At 37.1% G+C, this 17,311-nt stretch overlaps 4 protein-coding genes across 5 annotated transcripts; 2 read left to right on the top strand and 2 right to left on the bottom strand.

Moving 5' to 3' along the window:
* Positions 1-290: 290 nt before the first annotated feature.
* Positions 291-896, top strand: LOC130990030 (uncharacterized). Its single transcript, XM_057914232.1, has one exon. It carries the CDS (start codon positions 291-293, stop codon positions 894-896), a length of 606 nt encoding a protein of 201 aa, XP_057770215.1.
* Positions 897-3,140: 2,244 nt separating this feature from the next.
* Positions 3,141-5,551, top strand: LOC130987686 (uncharacterized). The gene has a single exon (XM_057911295.1). The coding sequence runs from the start codon at positions 3,408-3,410 to the stop codon at positions 5,301-5,303; it is 1,896 nt and encodes a 631-aa protein (XP_057767278.1). The 5' UTR covers positions 3,141-3,407; the 3' UTR covers positions 5,304-5,551.
* A 1,611-nt stretch (positions 5,552-7,162) lies between these two features.
* On the bottom strand, positions 7,163-10,420 carry LOC130987688 (uncharacterized). Of its 2 annotated transcripts, none has more exons than XM_057911299.1 (6): positions 10,032-10,420; positions 9,260-9,374; positions 8,478-9,083; positions 8,166-8,271; positions 7,599-7,649; positions 7,163-7,494 (listed from the first exon to the last, which is right to left on the bottom strand). In XM_057911299.1, the coding sequence occupies exons 1-5, from the start codon at positions 10,112-10,114 to the stop codon at positions 7,624-7,626; spliced, it is 936 nt and encodes a 311-aa protein (XP_057767282.1). In that variant the 5' UTR covers positions 10,115-10,420; the 3' UTR covers positions 7,163-7,494; positions 7,599-7,623. The 2 variants fall into 2 exon arrangements, with proteins under 2 accessions (XP_057767282.1, XP_057767281.1); XM_057911298.1 differs by having other exon boundaries at positions 9,242-9,374; positions 10,032-10,377.
* Positions 10,421-12,266: 1,846 nt separating this feature from the next.
* Positions 12,267-16,210, bottom strand: LOC130987687 (uncharacterized). The gene is made up of 12 exons (XM_057911296.1): positions 16,007-16,210; positions 15,708-15,776; positions 15,503-15,631; positions 14,735-15,032; positions 14,447-14,565; positions 14,220-14,352; positions 14,039-14,115; positions 13,556-13,753; positions 13,253-13,442; positions 12,972-13,153; positions 12,776-12,876; positions 12,267-12,698 (listed from the first exon to the last, which is right to left on the bottom strand). Exons 1-12 carry the CDS (start codon positions 16,019-16,021, stop codon positions 12,563-12,565), a joined length of 1,647 nt encoding a protein of 548 aa, XP_057767279.1. The 5' UTR covers positions 16,022-16,210; the 3' UTR covers positions 12,267-12,562.
* Positions 16,211-17,311: the final 1,101 nt, after the last annotated feature.

Raw genomic sequence — 17,311 nt, 5'->3', positions numbered from 1 at the left:
TTGGTTCTTATGTTCTCACCATAATTGTGGTTCTCACTATAACCGCACCCTATATATATATATATATATATATATATATATATTTTCTATGTGTCAACACTAGGCTAACCAAAGAGATAAAAGTAAAGTTAATGAAGGTTTGTTTAAATAAAGTATTGAAAAAGAACTAATCACTTCTACAACAAGAATTACTAAAAAACATCATCATCATCATCATATATATGATCTCTCTTCTCTCTATATATATATGCATGCTCACATAGAATCCCACACATCAACTCTTCCTCGAAATGGACGAAACCACCAATTTTCCACACCATGAGGAGAAAAAAGCAGCGCCGGCGGCGGAAGAGGAAGCAGAAACCTCGCCGGCGACGCCCTCCAAGATTCAAGACAAACGGCGATCGTCGTCGGAGCCCTCCGAATTCTTCGAGTTCCTTCACGATTTCAGCTCGGAGATGATCAATGCCGAAGACATCATCTTCCGCGGGAGGCTCGTGCCCTACAGAAACCCTCAAATCCTCAAATCCCTCTCCGCCGACGACGCCACTCGCTTCTCGAGGCGACGCCGCCGCTCCCCGCCCCCCGCGGCCACGAGGCCGCTCATCGCGAGGCCGGACATCCACCGGAGCTCCTCGAAGTCGTCGGAGGGGCCGAAGCCGCCGAGGCCGAGGTGGTTTGTGATGATGTTTGGGCCGATCAAGCTCCGGCCGGAGATGGATCTCCGGGATATCAAGAGCAGGCAGGTTCGCCGGAATCCGGGGAGGTTGTTTGAAGGCGGCGGCCGGAGCGATCGGAGGAGTTTTTGGGGGGTTGATTTGTTGAAGGTGTTGAGTTGCAAGAATCATGCAAGTGTTGCTGTCACGGCTTCCATTGGTCTCGTGCCACATTTCTAATTCTTTTTTGTGTTTTGAGTTTTGTATAAATTAAAAGCTATATAGTTTAGTTGCATTTTATTTTCAAGAAAATGTATTTTGGGTGTTATTAGATTGATATCATCATGTTTGTTTGCTATAATATCAAGTTTTCAATATATATGTTGAGCGTGAAATTAATATTAACAACAAAATAAATAGAAACGTAAAATAAGATAAGAATTTACATGGTTCGATCATAAGGATCTACATCTACGAAAGTTATCGGAGAAAATTCACTATTAATGACCCGATTTTACAATTCCAAGATTGAGTAATGCCAGAAGAATATATACATGGCTAAACTTACCTATGAGACTCCTATTTATAAGTTGTAAAATAAACTTAGCCCTAAAGCCCATTAATTCAAGTAATTGGATCCAAGCCTTTGTTAATTATAATAATAATTTTTATCTTGGAGCTGAGTTGTCCAGGCTGATGCAGAGCTGAATGTCAAGGTTGAGACAGAGTTGAACTCCAAAACAAAGCTGTTAAAGCTGAGTTTTCAAGGCAGGGTAGCTAAGGCTGAGTTCTCTTCGAACTCCCGGTGCCTCTCTCTCTATACAATGCTAGCACATATTTTACCCATCATCAATCTCGAATTACTTACCACGCAATGTACCAAAATGTTGCGTTTTGTTTAAGGTTAAAAAAACAAGCCAGTAAAGAGTTAATAAAATTAAAATTAATTTTTATATGATTTTTAAAGTAAAACTTAACTGCCTCTAGTAGCTTACAGATTAGTACTGTTCATAATAATTTATAGTAATATCTGTACACGACCGACGTGAAGCTTATAGCATGTGATCAAAGATGAAATTTAATTTTTGTGCGTGTACTGATCGAACGATAAAGTGATGAATGACTAAGGGCAAACACTTTGAATTATGCAATATTTTAATTAGCGTTAATCTCAAATCATGCATACGTAATTGACACAATATTGCATGTACCACATAAAATTTGAAGTTATAATTAGTTACTTTGCTTTGCTTGGAAGTAAGAGATTATACATTTTTGGCACGTTGTTTATGATGATGTCTCTATACTTAGATGATGATGATATTGTCTATAAAACTTGATAAAATGAAATGAGAGTGGATGACAATTTTGTCTTCCATGTTGGAGTTAAGGGCCATGCATGGAAATCAATTTAGGCCACGTTGCTTCCAATTTGGGGTACCATATATAGTAAAGTTTATTTATATATAAAAGTAAGTAGTAATCTTTTATAGTCAATATTTAATATACGAAACTAGTAAACATGAAAAAAAATAAGTTTTCATGAAACATGGAAACAATCTTGAGAAAGAGAGACGGGTATGGGAGCATCCCTGTGGGTCGGCTGATGTCGATGCTCGCAAGAGTTACTCTAAATCATATAATTCGATTTTATTTAACAAAGTTGAATCGAATCAAATAATCAATTTTTTTTCTTTCCAAAAATTAAAATCGAATCAAGTTAAAAAAAAATTGAACTATATCTTAATATTTCGATTTGAATTGATTCGATTATTCAGTTTCCGTTATTTTGTTCACCCGTAGCTCGCTTCTTGTAGGATGGTCAAGATGGGTCGGTTGCCAAAATGTTTAGGTGTCATTTTCTAAAGGGTTAATTATAGTTTATAACCTTAACTTTCAGCAAATTTTAGTTTATAGCCTCAATTTTAATTTATTTTTTATATAACCTGAACTTTGAGAAATTATTTAATTATAGCCACAATCACATCAAAATTACGACATTAGCTCTTCTTTATCGAAATTACATATGAAACGATGATCGATTGTCACGAAATCAGATCCTAATGTATTCTACACTAAATGAGATTTTCAACGATAGGTAGCCCATCGTCATCGGACTACCGGTGAAGTTGGAATCGTGTCAGAAAGTTGCCATCGTTGCACTAACTTTTGAAGCGATTCTGGTTATACCGGTGGTCCAATGGCGATGTGCTACCTACCGTTGAAAACCTCTTTTCGTGTAGAATAAATACATTGGACTATAGTTTCATGGCAATTGATTATCATTTTAATTGTAATTATGATAAAGAATATATTACTAACATAAATTTGGTGCAATTGTGGTTATAAGTAAATAATTTTTTAAAGTTCAGGTTATATATAAAATAAATTAAAGTAAGGCTATAAACTGAAATTTGTTGAAAGTTGGCTATAAACTATAATCAAACCCTTTTCTAAATAAACAAAAGCTCGGGGACTTGTCTGCAAAATCCATGGTAAGTTTCAATCGTCTGAAGCAGCCAGTAAAACACCTTCCGCATCTGATTTGTACCACCTGCACTATAAACTTGTACATTTCTCCCCGATCCGCGACGCCGCCGCCGGAAAATCACTGATCTCCAGCTCCGGAGACTCCTCCGCCACCTGAATCCTCACATTTCGAATTCATAATTCTCTTCGCTGGGAAAACCAAAAACCCCCAATTCCAAACCTCCCCCAATCTGAATCAGTCGATCCGCAACCGAGATCTGGATGTCGTGTTTAGCCCTAGCTCTTCAACCCGCAAATGGGCCCGACATACTGCTCCAGACGCGGGAGTGGTTCCCTCCTTCGCGCGCGCTCGTGGCTCTTTCCGCCTTCCGCGGGACCCGCCACTCCTTCGCGAAGAATCAGCAGCACACCGCCGATCCCTCCGCCGATTCTCTCGGCGACGATCCGCTGGCTGCCTCATCCGGCCAGGTGATTGTCGGCGCCGAGTCGCGCTATCGCGTTGTGTACCGTCTAGTTAATTCAATTTACGTTCTCGGTGTCACCACGATTGATGATTCGAACAATAATGTATTCGAGTGCATCCACATCGTTAATCAAGCGGTTTCCGTGATTGTGACTGCGTGCCGCGGCGTCGATGTGACGCCGGAGAAATTGGGGAAGAAGTACGCCGAGGTGTATATGGCTTTGGATATAGTATTGAGGGGCGTTAGTAGCATTAGGCTTGCGGCGATGCTGGCGTCGATGCACGGCGAGGGCATTGCCAAAATGGTGCATTCGGCTGTTCAGACCGAGAGTAAGATCCGTGGAGCAGATAGTTGGGGCAGCGTGGAGCCGCAGGCGGCGGATCATGAGGCCGGAGTGGAGTCGTTTTCGCAGGCGTCGTTTGAGCTGCCTGCGGAGACGTTGGAGGCTGGAGATGAGGTGGCTGCAACTCTGGCGATTATCCAACCGGTTGAGGAGAAGGAGTTGCCTAAGGTCGAGGAAGCTGAGGAGGAGAAGGATCCGTTTGCTGCTAGTGATAGGATTAGTAAGCCAGAGGAAATGCTGATGGAAGGGTTTAAGAAGGATAAAGATACGGGTCTCTCCGATGTAAGCAAGGCGCTGGCGGGACTCGACGTGACTAGCCTGCCTCCGGCTGCAGCTACTGAGTCCACTCATATTGGTGTGGAAGGATTCGAAGGGCAGTATGGTGGCATTGAGTTTTCTAACGATGGGTCGACGCTGCCAGAAGATTTTGAAGGTATCAATGATGCCTGGGGTGGAGGATTGGATGCATCGGAGTTTGTGGGTACGAAGAAGGTTCCAAAGGACCAGGGTCTTGGTGGTTTGGAGCTTTTGGAGACTAGTGAGCCGCCGTCTGCAGCTGTGGCTAAAGGTGGTGCTGCTGCTGGGGATAAGATTGAGGATATATTGGTGAAGAAGACTGAAATGAAGGGTCCAGAGATGTATATTGTTGAGGAGATAAGTGCAGAGTTTAGGGAATCATTACTTGCTAGAGTGGGGTTGATGGGTGTGGTGTACCTTAAGACAGTGCCTCCCAAATCCCCTTCAGACGACAAGGAAACTGAGTTCTCGTTCAAGGTCGAAGGCGCAGAAGGTATTAAGAGGTTTGCAGTGGAAGGCTCTAAGGTGAGCAGCCTAGGAAATGGTTTGTTTCATGTGAGGACAGCTACCTCGGAGGAGCCTATACCCATTGCTAAGTACAGCTTGCAACCTCGTATGACTCCATTGCCTTTGAGGGTTCGACTGGCTAAACGGCTTAGTGGGACATTACTTTCTATTATGGTACAATATGTCTCAAACCCAGACTTGCCAGCTCCCTTGAACAACGTGACGATTGTTCTCAAATTGCCTGTAGATCCAACCCTTTTGAAAGTGTCGCCTAAAGCAGTGTTGAACAGGTCCGAGAGAGAATTGAAATGGCACATTGATGAGATTCCACTGAAGGGAAACCCCGGTAGACTCAAGGCAAGGATGCCCGTGGATATTGGGGAAGATGATGATGGATCCGATCTTGAGATAGTTGGTTACGTCAAGTTTTCTGCACAGGGATATAGATCTTTGTCTGGAATCTCCCTAAGACCTGCTTCTGAGGGCAAGACGGACTTCTATGAGACTGACCACAGGTATGAAAGTGGGCTTTATGTCTGCAATTGAGAATGGAAAACTGGCCTTTATGTATTGAGTTTGTACCATTTTATCTTATTTGATGAGTTTTTGTGGCTTAGAAAACTTTCTAGCATTCTTTATGCTCTGGTGTGTGTGTGTGTGTTCTGATTCATTGTTTGATACGACGAGTTGTACCATTATACTTCTGTTTAAATGTTTGCTTTCGGTAGCTTATAATCAAACTAAACTGAGTTGTATTTCCCAGTTCAAGTTGAAGCAATGTGCATTTTAGATCATGGTGACTGTTTTAGGGTAGCTTACCTTATAGATGAGAAATATAACGCTAGAAGGCTGTGTTAGGGTAGCTTATAATCAAACTAAACTGAGTTGTATTTCCCAGTTCAAGTTGAAGCAATGTGCATTTTAGATCACGGTGACTGCTTTAGGGTAGCTTACTTTATAGATGAGAAAGTTAAAGCTAGAAGGCTGTGTTAGGGTAGCTAATTTGTAGACTAGTTATCTTGATGAGGTTTCTGTCATGTTAATATTATTCTGATCGTCAAGTACTTGTTCCAAACTCAGACGAGTGCAACGAGTGCAACGAGTGGTAGAATTTCCATATTTTTACTCACTAATTTACACTTCGATCTCTATGTTAGATAAGGTTATGTAGTTTTGCTTTTGTCTTCACTTTGTTGTCTGTCTGCTAAAGCTTTCACTCAGTGAACTTAATCAGTCAATCATTATAGGGTGAAAGACATTTGTTGCTAAATGGGAAATACAATCATGGATTGTAACTTCAGATTTTGCTTTAGCCTTTGCATTGTTGTGCCACAGTTCCTAATGAATCAGCTAACTCACATTCATGTCTCATTCTTGATCTTTTGAAATTGTGGTGATACATTTTTTTGATTGGTGCATTTGGCAAGGACACAAACTGATTGATAAGATAAGTGAAAAAAACTTATTTGAGTTGATTGTAGAAAGTCTAAAATGTGTTACTGATCTCAGCTTTTTACCTATAATATCCTTGTTTATTTAAGGATAATTTAATAGCTTAATATATTTAGATATAGATTTATGTACATAAATGCGTTCAATTATTACTTTGACATTAAAAAGAGTGTTATATTTTGAAAATGCAACAAAGTAAATTGATGTGTGACAGAGAGCCTCACTGAACAGTTATACTGATATGTAGCAGTGAAGTAGATACTATTCAAGTCTCTCACAACAACACCACTAAAGCCTTCCTCTAATATTTTTATTTAAAAAAAAAGCTATGTAGAGAATATAATGATAATGGATTATGTTTAGAATTACACGAATTTTGTTCTTCTTCTCATGTTTGTTTATTTAAGAGTGTGTATGATTGTTGGTGACATAAATTTTAATAAATACTAGGTGAATGTGTTGTTAGTGAAAAAAGGGTTCACTTTTATTAGTGAAAGGAGTCCAAAAAAGGAAAATGCACTCTTGTGAGACGTCTCAAAATAAAAAAAGAGTGCGCACTCTTGCGACTCTTACTGGAGGGAGGGAGTAATTTTTTAAGTGTCCTATTGAGAAAAAATACACGTGCCAAGGAAGGATGGAATATTACATTTTTTTTTAAGTCAAATAAATTTATTCCCTTAAAAAAGGGTAACTTATGATGATATGAAAGGAAAAGGGTAAAATAAAAAGTGCCATTATTTTCATCTCAAATTATAAAATGAAACTTAAAATTGGACAAATATTTTGTAACGGGCACACTTCAATAAGAAAAAAAAATGCCCAATTTGCTATAAGAAAGAAAAATTATAGAGTAAGGAGCAAAATCAAGAAATGTTTAGTGTGTATTAAATTTTCCTTCCAAAGAAGGTGATTTTGTTTTAATCTATGGGAAAATAGTGAAGGAGATGGCCGCATGATAAAAACGTGATAATTGTTTATATATATTACCACGTGCACAATTAAGGATGCTAACTCAAGCTGAAAAAAAACAGCTATGGAAAAACAACACAACAACTCTACCAAGTTCGTTTCTGTTACATCCAATGCCATGTGCTTTACAATCTTCATATTCTTGTCTGAAACTAGGAATCTGGGATGAGTAGGCAATGTTGAAACCCAACAAGATTCCAAATCCCATCACCTGAATGCAAACTGCATTTCATACCTGCTCATTCAACTTTCATTCTTCACATAAGCAGCTTTATAACCACTCTTTGAACGTAAAGGTTGGGGCGCGTCTGTTTTGCTACAAATCGGAAACTGGTGTTATGATTTTTATTCTTCCTCGCATCAATGATCCATCAAACTACCAACAGACACTGATGAAAAGTTTTAAAACTGTACACATACCTCAATCGAAGCAACTCAACGCGGCTTAAGTTGAGTGGAGCACAAAAGGGACTGCATCAGTAACAGAATGAAGTCAGTGTGCAAACACGCGTATACAAAGCTAACTGAATGAATGCTTTATACGTCTAATACCAAACTCGGTGAAGAACTATAATAATATAAGTAGTTCAAACATGTCAATAAAGGGGTTATCGTTATCGACTTTCATTGTGACTAGAATTCCTACTACTGGTCACTTCAGCCTCCTGCTGAAAACTTGCAGCATTAGGTAACCTTTTATATGTAAATATTGGGATACAATTCAATAGAATGATACGACTAATCATAAAGTTATTAAGTCTCGTTTATTGCATCGATATCTTATTTACTTTTTCTATATGAGCATTTGTTAAGTTGAAGCCTTGGATGAGCTGAAATTACTCGAAGCTTAATGTAAGGAGCTAGAAGCGCATGAAGCTTCTAAATAATGGACTACTCTACAACAAGATATCATCTAAAACGTGATGCATATTTCTAAATAGCATTCAATAAGCACTATCAATAGATGTTTCAAGATAACAAGCTTACCAAATAAAAAAATGGTTAGAATCAAAGCTAGTACGAAGCGTATAGATTTGACCGGCAACACTGGTGATACATGTGGCCTCTGATTTCTATGGCGTCCTCTCAAGTGCTGCAAGATGGTCAGGATATTTCAAGATATTAAATGAAATGATTAAATAAAGAAAGAAAAATCTTTGTAGTTTCTAGGAAAAAGAATCATTTATGTACCATAATAGAAACACATGCCAAATAAAGCATTAGAAAAAATGACCTCTTCTAATAACTACTATTATCTTTGTTTCAAAAGTAATCATGGGAGATGACCATTGGACTTACATTATTTATCCAATTTATCAATTTCACTTGGGTTTGGCTTTTCACTTCTTTAGCTCTACGATATATTTCACCCCTTGATCTCCAAATCAAAGGTTTCGAACATTTCTCTTTAGGCGTTGCTTCGACTAATTCATCGGTTTCTCTATCATCTGTATCAACAACAATCTCCAAAGCGTGCCTGTCTGGCGAAGTCCATGCTCTCAGATTACTAGGACTTTGATCAGCTCGATAGCTGATTTTATCCTCTGTCTCAAGAACCTCTCTCTCTTGTAGCTCAAGAGAACCATGAATGTGGTCTTCGTCTAAACTAGTTTTACAAAATGAGCTAGTGACTGGCGCTCCCACATTTATACGACCATTTTTGATCGTCTGTGATGTCCCTGGAGTTCCGGAAAGAAAATGAGCTAAGTCATCAGATTCTTCCTTATCCAAATTCACCCATCGAAATGGTTTCTTCCCTTCAACTTCAAGCGAATCCTTCAGTGCTGTTTCGACACGGGAAATTTGGTCCTCTATAGCCGAAACAAATTCCCTATGTCGGGTAACTGTAATATCATCACCATTATTTCTGTGGCTTAGACAAACAGCTCTTTCAAACTCTTCCAACTATATGGTAACAATCAAGATATTGAGAAGTAAAAACTGGATCAGATACAGAGCATTAAAAACAATCAAACACTATCACCAAAATGACAACTATAAAACAAAATCGCCATGTAGCATACTTCACGAAATCAGGGTGATGAATACGAAAAGAAACATACCAAATCAAAGTAACTGACCTGCCATTTTGCAGTGCCTAAAGCCATTTGAAGCTCTCTATTAAGCTTATCTAAATGCTGAGATATCAACCCTTCTTTCCTTGATTTGAGCCATACCCTATAAGCCGATTCCATTCTGCCAAAACAAAATCGTAAAATGGAAGGCGATTATTTGGCAGTAATTCTCCCATTAGTCTTTGATCATACAAATGGCAAGAGCAAGAATGATACACACTTCTTATTAATTGTATAATTAGGATTCAGCTCCCTCTTGAGCACCCCCCAACAGCTGAGCCAAAAGCCATTCAACACAAGAAGAAAAGAGAAGCACAAGACTATCTCATGCTTTGTTTCAATGAAATTTTCCACTTCTTGTTTCATTCAATTCTTGATTAACAATAAATAGAATTCCTTTCCATACATAACCAAGAAGCACAGCTCACCTAACTGATCTAAAATTATCTCCAACAAAATATAATCATGTAATTCAGGCAAAATAGTTCCAATAAATCAAAAGCTAAATAATAAGAATAATGTAACATAAGATTTCCAAAATCTCCCTAAAACCATCTCAAACCAAAACCCAAACCCCATCACAGAAAAAAAAGAAATGAAAGAAAGGTAAAATTAGTGACAAATAAAGGAGCAAACTTTACAAGATACAATATAGAAGATTCCACAAGATAAACAAAACCCAGATCAATAAACGAGTTAAAAAAGGAGAATACAGAAAAAGCAAGAGAAGAAATGGTCGAAAAATCAAAGTTTGATAAACACACACACACACACTTACATATCGGCAGATTGCTGGACCTCCTCAGCTGCAGAAAAGAAGGTGTCTTTTTGCCATAAATCGAAGCTATTTGCGACCAACATCTCTCTCTCTCTTGCTTCTCTCTCCCCCACAGAAAGATAACAAACAACAGCAGCTCCAGAACAAATGAATTTAATACGGGGATACGAATTATTGTTTGATTGCGTTTGTCTCTTCCCAGAATGTCGGAGATTGTTTCCACGCTTCCCTTCTTTTCTTTGACGAGGTGAAGCGAAGAAGGAAGAGAGAGAAAGGAAGAAGGCGACAGAAGGAAGAGAGAGACGTAAGAAAGAATCTCAGTAAATTGTTACTGCTGCAAATAAATACAGATCTTTTTATGAAGCAATCCTCTGCAAATATTTATGTTTCGGTTAAACCCATTTTTCAATTTTTGTTACTATTAAAAGAAAAAGAAAAAGTATCAAATTTAATATACTACTAATATTTTAACAATTTTGTAATTATAATATGATTTTTAACACGTGATTACACCAAATTTTTATTAATTTTGTATATATTTCACGCCTTTATAAATAGCGTCACGTAGCAATATACACCAATAATTCACGTAAAAAATAAATGGGATGCTATACTTGCAAAATATTAAAAAGTCGTGGTGTGATTACAATATTAAAATATTATTGTAATTGCATATATCCCTATATATATATATATATATATATATTTAATGACATATTATGTCAAATTGGACAATAAGTCCTTTTTATCATTGCTAGTAGCCTAGTATCGCCTTTTTTAATATTGAATATAATTTCTCTTCAAAAAAAAATATTGAAAGTAATTTCTTTTGAGATTTCCGAAAATAGTTTGGTAAATCATGGAAAGTGATGCCTAGTTCTTAAAAGCGATTAAACCTCTCTCTAATCCGATGTGGTTGCATGTTTAGGTGTATAATTAATGAGGTGGTCTTGGGTACACCCGGGTGTACCGTACAACCGGGTTATACCTTCACTTAAATTTTGATCCGCACCTTGATTTGAATCCATATCCTGATCCAACCCATATAAATAATACTATTTTGGGTACGGGTCAACCCGGTTGTACGGTACACCCAGGTGTACCCAAGATTTTGTGATAATTAATAGACATGCAATGAAAAAGTAAATAAATAATTTTTTTTCCCGAAAAAAGCCTACATATAGAATCGAGGTTTTTCGTTATAAATTCTAATTATTGTCACTGGTAATAATTAGGTTTTAGTTAGGTGTAAGCATGTATTATAGGAGTCAAATTAGCAGCCAACCTCTAATCATAGCCTCTTTGTAACAACACTTATTTACTCTCTATATTTATGATATATCTTTCCTCTCTATATTTTTATTTTTAAAAATTGATCAAATAAGCTAAATTAAAAGTGCATGTCAAAGTAAAATTAACCAAATTTAAAATCAATAAAAACTTACATATAAATAGCTAAAATTTGAGACCGAAATATATTTATAATAAAAAAAATTATGTTGCCGATGAGACCTAGCTCAAGTGGCAAAGTTGATGCATTCAAAAACTCTTATTTGTGAGAGGTCTTGGGCCTGCGTGTGGTTATTTTTTCATCTTTGTGTGGTGTAGAAGTTTCGTCTGCGTGCGAATTACTTATTACTATTTATCCGATATCCTTTTATTATTCTAAAAAAAAATTAAAAAAATTATGCTGATATAACGATGGTGGGGTTTGGGATTTAGTAGTGGACACATGCAATGTATGGACTGGAAAATTATCATTTAATACATATTTGAAGGCTGAGTCACACCACCCCACTAACTAGTTTATAGCAACTATCAACCACATTCATTTTTTCAGTTGGTGTGTTACTTTATATACTCGTGGGGGTATTTTAGGAATTATATTTTAAAGAGTTTATAAGCTTTTAATAATTATTTTTTACTGATTATATTTTAAAGAGTTTATAAATTTTAACCGCTGTTTCAAGTGTTAAGAAGGTATAAATTCTTACAAGGAGAGTCTTGAATTAGAGCAAGAAAATCCTTGTTAGAGATAGTAAATTGAAAAAAGGTGAACTTGAAATGATAGTAATAAAATTAACAAACAATAGTTGAATACTTTTTGTAATATGCTTATTGCATATAAGATTATAAAAATAACAAACAAGGGTTGTGCAAATCATGATGAATTAAGCAATACTTTAATGGGAAATTGTTGACTACCCATCCAACTAATTTATTTCTGCCACTGACTTTAGATATTCAAATCTTAAGCTAAATGATTGCATAATTCAACACCCCTAATTTATATATTCTACAAGAATAAATAATATTCATAGGCATATGCTGCAGACATCATTTTCTACATCAAATTGTATCCCAGCATTAAACAAAGCCCACATGCTACAGAGCAAGGTTCATACAGTAACCACCACCACTACATGGAGAGAGAGAGAGAGAGAGAGAGAGAGAGAGAGAGAGAGAGAGAGAGAGAAGAGAACATTGTCAAGAAGGGAAGCTAAATTAAGGTAAATAAATGGCACCTGGTGTTAAACTGTGTATTTGCACAGCTCAGATTCTAACATCTTACAGCCAGAATGGCACGAAGCCAAGATCGACGACATAATCCTTCTCTGCAACCTTTTGAACTCCACGGCAAGCTTCACGTCCCAACCAGCACATTCCCTACACAAAGACGTTTCCATCAAGATCGAGTTTATAGCACCCGACGTGTTGTTGTTGCACGTTAACCAATGAGATACCTGTCTTCTTGGTTTTCATCACCGATGGCTTCCATCATTCCCTCGAAAGTGGAGCTCAGACCTCTGAGCACGTCGAGGTCAGCTTCCAAGAGCTCGTGTGACTGAAAACAGTCGTGCAGATGAATGAGAGTTGGCTAACATGAGTAGATTCCAAGATTTTTCTTAGTTATTCTAGAGCAAATAGTAGAGAATTTACGGGGGTGTTTGATTGGCACGTCGGGTTTCTAGCTTTGCGAAGATGATCCAGCAGTGGAGTTGGCAATCCATAGTGGAAGATTTTGTGATTCTTCGAGAGCCAAGTCCCGCGAACCATGTGAGAGCTCCATTCCGATGCAGGAGGACTGACCTCAGAGTCTTGGTCCTGAGCAACGTCGATATCTTATGCAGAGACAATAAGGCAACCGATTAGCAAACTGCATATTCAACTTTTATCATCATGTTTAGTGAGCCAAAAAGATCGAGCTTAAGGAAAAGTACCTAGTGGAATAATGTCGTTGGGATTGTCGCCTCGTGGTAAGAAGCCGTAGAAAGTGAGTAGATGAGAACTGGAGAAGTTTCCATAACTGAGAAAACATTGTTCGCCCGAATGGCATGTTCTTGATAAAGGGAATTTCAAGGAATTTGTGCTCGAGTCTATTCTTCCATAGTTCATTATGTGTGGGCATATCTGTTAACAAGAGAAACAAAAAAACAGTTGAGGAACTTCCCTCGAGTATATTATCTGCCTATTAGCAAAAGAACCATCTAGAACTCAAGTGGTGTTGTGATGGTGACTATTACCGAATGATTGAGAAAGCCAGCGACAGGTATCAAGCAGGTCCGTAGCTTTCCATCAGGGAAGATAACCTTCATGCTATTTGAGTACCAGAGCTCACAAGCCCATAAAAATTGCTCCCACGTATACAACTCTGAGGGAAATACATTTGGAAAATAATCTGATAATGCTGGAAATAACTCTTCATATTGCGCGCGTAGGTGCTGAAAGAAAAGAAAGTCGCCTTAATTTCAATGTCTCAAAGTTGTGAGAATCTATTCTACTATGTTAAGGGTAAATTCTATAAAAAGAAGTTTGATTCAACAACTCAATCCATCAAGCACACACTTTTCGTTCCTTTCCCACACCTTTACCCTAAAAGCTGCTAGCCAAGAACTACATTTGTTGTTTCTCTTTCCTACACATGACGTAGTTCAATTAAATAAATCATTAAGTTCTGAAGTCATCACGGCCCATATATCTATAGTCAAAAGTCAAAGGATCAATACCTCTTTGGCTTGTATGATCTCTTCTAACAGCAACGTTCCATCTAAAGCCATGACAGCATCAATTCCAAAGCTCAACCCTGAGATTTGGGGGATAGAAAAGAAATGCTTAAGCTGTAGAAAGAAGAGTAGGGTGATATTCACAGGTGAACACCATGATTAGGACTGATAACACAGCACATACCAGTGTTAAAATTTTCGGGTAGAGTGTCAAAGTACAATCTAAATTTGGACTCATTCTGGTGCTTCTCCTTCATGCTCCACAAGAGCAGCATTGTCTCCTCAGAGATCCCATCAATTTTTTCAAAAATAGGAAACTACCTTCAAGATAAGATCGTTTATAGATGCTGATATAAGAATACTTCTAGCAAGTCTGCCAAGAGCCAACTTTTTGTACAGCGATAAAATTACCATATCAGACTCGTGTAAAACCTCCCCAGATATGATGACAGATACAGGGACCTCAAGAGCGACATCTCCAACTTCGAGGTCCTCTCTAGCAATGGCCCCTCTTCCTGCTCCTTCAACACCTAAATTAGAAAAGAATCGCGGAAACAGAAAAAGAAGTGAGAGAGAGAGAGAGGCCCTGTGATACTACTCGATACTTACTCTGTTTTCAATGAAACATGATACATAGCAAGCCATCTTCTCATCATAGAATGGCTAAATAGAAAATATGTTATATAGAAATGCACTCACAAGCTATATGAAGCCTTGTCTTCATGCCATTTTCGACAGCCCAATCTAACAGGCTCTTTTCTTTCTCCACATTGTAATCCCCAACTATTCTTGTCTCTTCCCTAAACTTGTTTCCAACTTCATGGATCCTACTAACAGTTTCCCCTTGCAACTTCTGCTTTATATTTTTCATCGTACAGCTTTCACTGGACACTGACTTATTGATGGCTTCAAGAACTGAATGGAGAGCTTCCAGTTCATTCCTTGGGCTAACAAAGTGCTCCAGATTAACAACATCTCCTCCAAAATACAGTTCTACCTGAAAGATAAGCATCAGAGGAAACAAAGATAGTTACTTGCTGGAGTTTCTACAAAATGAAAATCTTGAAGCCTAACAATTATGATATTGAAAATATGTTTCTCAAGTAACAGAAAGTTCCTAGTTGACATTGTCTTCTCCTTTAAGGTGATTAGCTAGCTTCAACTTTGCCGGTATATTCTCACATTCTCAGTCTCTCCAATATAAAAAAAATTCGTTCATGACCTAACATAATCCTTTGATTCAACTAGAGGGCGCGGTTAATTTCATATATTAGCAATAACAGGCAAATGCAATGCCACTTTCAATATTCTCCCAAAGCACCTTTTCTTCTGAGATTAATCATACAATTCACCAATGAGTAATTTCGTGCAAAAATAAGAGTGTCCTTTTCCAGTGTCCATATGTGCAGAGAAGATAATATAACCAAGTTCCATAAGTTTGAAATGCAGAGTTACAGAAAATGTCACCTCATTCAAGTTTACAACCCTCGCCCGTTTGATCAATAAATCGAACAAATCATTAAGCTGATCAGGAGTAGAGGAGCTCTTTATACACACCGGACTCTCCGAATTGAGACCCATATCCTCCAACAACTTCTATCACAAAGCAAAAAATAGTACTAATTTTTAACTAGATAGAAAATAAAACCCAAAATTACAAAAAAAATTATACCTTTTTGTGGAAGAAATGGTCAGCCTCAGGAAGCTCGAGAACCAATCTTAATTCCTCATCGTTCTCATGCTGCCACAAATATTTTCGAAACAAAAATCAATCCCACCAAACACACATACAGATAACGGATTATCTCGGAAACAAAGAAAAATGAAATATTGAAGTGCAATAGCAAGGAGAAATCAATAAGCAGAGCTTTAAATAAGGAATTCTACTAAAGGATCGAAACAAGCTTAATTCCGGCACAACGGAGCTGAAACTTAACTGAATAAGAAGTGATTAGTGCGCGTAATGTTTACCTTATCAACTTCCATGGTATGATGGTAGAGTGAAAGAGGAGAGCGGCGGAAGTGAAAGTGCAGCGCTGAAGCAGAAACTATGGAGCACAAAGCTTGCAACAAACTCTCTCTCTCTCTAGGTTTATGTTACTACTAATACTTCCTCTAATAGTAGAAAACTAGAAATGTAATTTTGAATTAAATGATCATAAATTGAGTGGTTATAAGTGGAGTGCGGATCTATTAATGACAAATTTTATAAATAATAAAAAGTTAAAATTAATAAAATCTACGAGTTGAATACTATCAAGTTTGAGCTCGGCTCGTTTAAATATTCGAGTATTCTAGCTCGATTCGAGTTTTTATATTATTGGTCGAGCTCAACTCGTCACCCATTTATCGAGCTCGAGCTCAGTTCGTCACCCATTTACTAAGCTCGATTTGAATGGTGCTCGATAATATTGAATTCGAGCTTCGGTTTGAGCTCGATTCGTTTACTATGGAATCGAGCTCCGAATGAACTTTTTTCGAATTAAATCTCGAATAGCTTGCGAGTAGCACTGTTCATTTATAACCCTACTTGCTACTGTATATGAATGTCTCCAATTTTTCGTAAACGGCTCGAAAACAAAAATTGTGACAAAATTTTCGTGGACAAGAGAAATAGTATCTATATGCATATAAATTATTGAACTTTTAAATAATTTTTATTTTATACATCAATTTTAAAAATTGTATTAAATTTTTTTTATTACTATTATTTTTTTTCTCATTTTGCTATGTCGTCTATTTTTCGCCAAATTTAAAGTTGAAGTGGTTGTATGAAATAATTCTATCTCACCCAATTTTGCAAACAAAACTTGTTTTAATAATAGACAGATTTAGACATAATATTTCGAACGATCACCTTAGCACTAAATTTAGCCGAAAAATGAATGAGATAATAAAATAAAAATAATTGAGCAATTTTAGTATAAGTTTTAAAATTAATGTGTAAAATCAAAATTGTTTGAAAATTTAATAATCTATATATAATTAGCCTTTAGTATACTAGCCAAACATCAGCAAATAGGATTGAATTTTGGGAGATTGTCGAAAAAATCACAAATTTTACCGTACGTAGTAAATTCTACATACCATATTTATTTAAGCCACGTGCTCTCTTCGTCCCTTAAATATATATTTTTTTATAATCATCTTTAAATGATTTTCTATTTATTTTTTTAAAACACTACTCGATCACTAATAATACTCCATTTATTTAATAGTATAGCTACAAAATGATATCGTTTCAGTACACATTGGATGATGATGATATGCAAGGAA

This window comes from Salvia miltiorrhiza, chromosome 6, assembly GCF_028751815.1.
Source record: "Salvia miltiorrhiza cultivar Shanhuang (shh) chromosome 6, IMPLAD_Smil_shh, whole genome shotgun sequence".
NCBI lineage: Eukaryota > Viridiplantae > Streptophyta > Magnoliopsida > Lamiales > Lamiaceae > Salvia > Salvia miltiorrhiza.
This window is presented reverse-complemented; position numbering and strand designations above follow the sequence as displayed.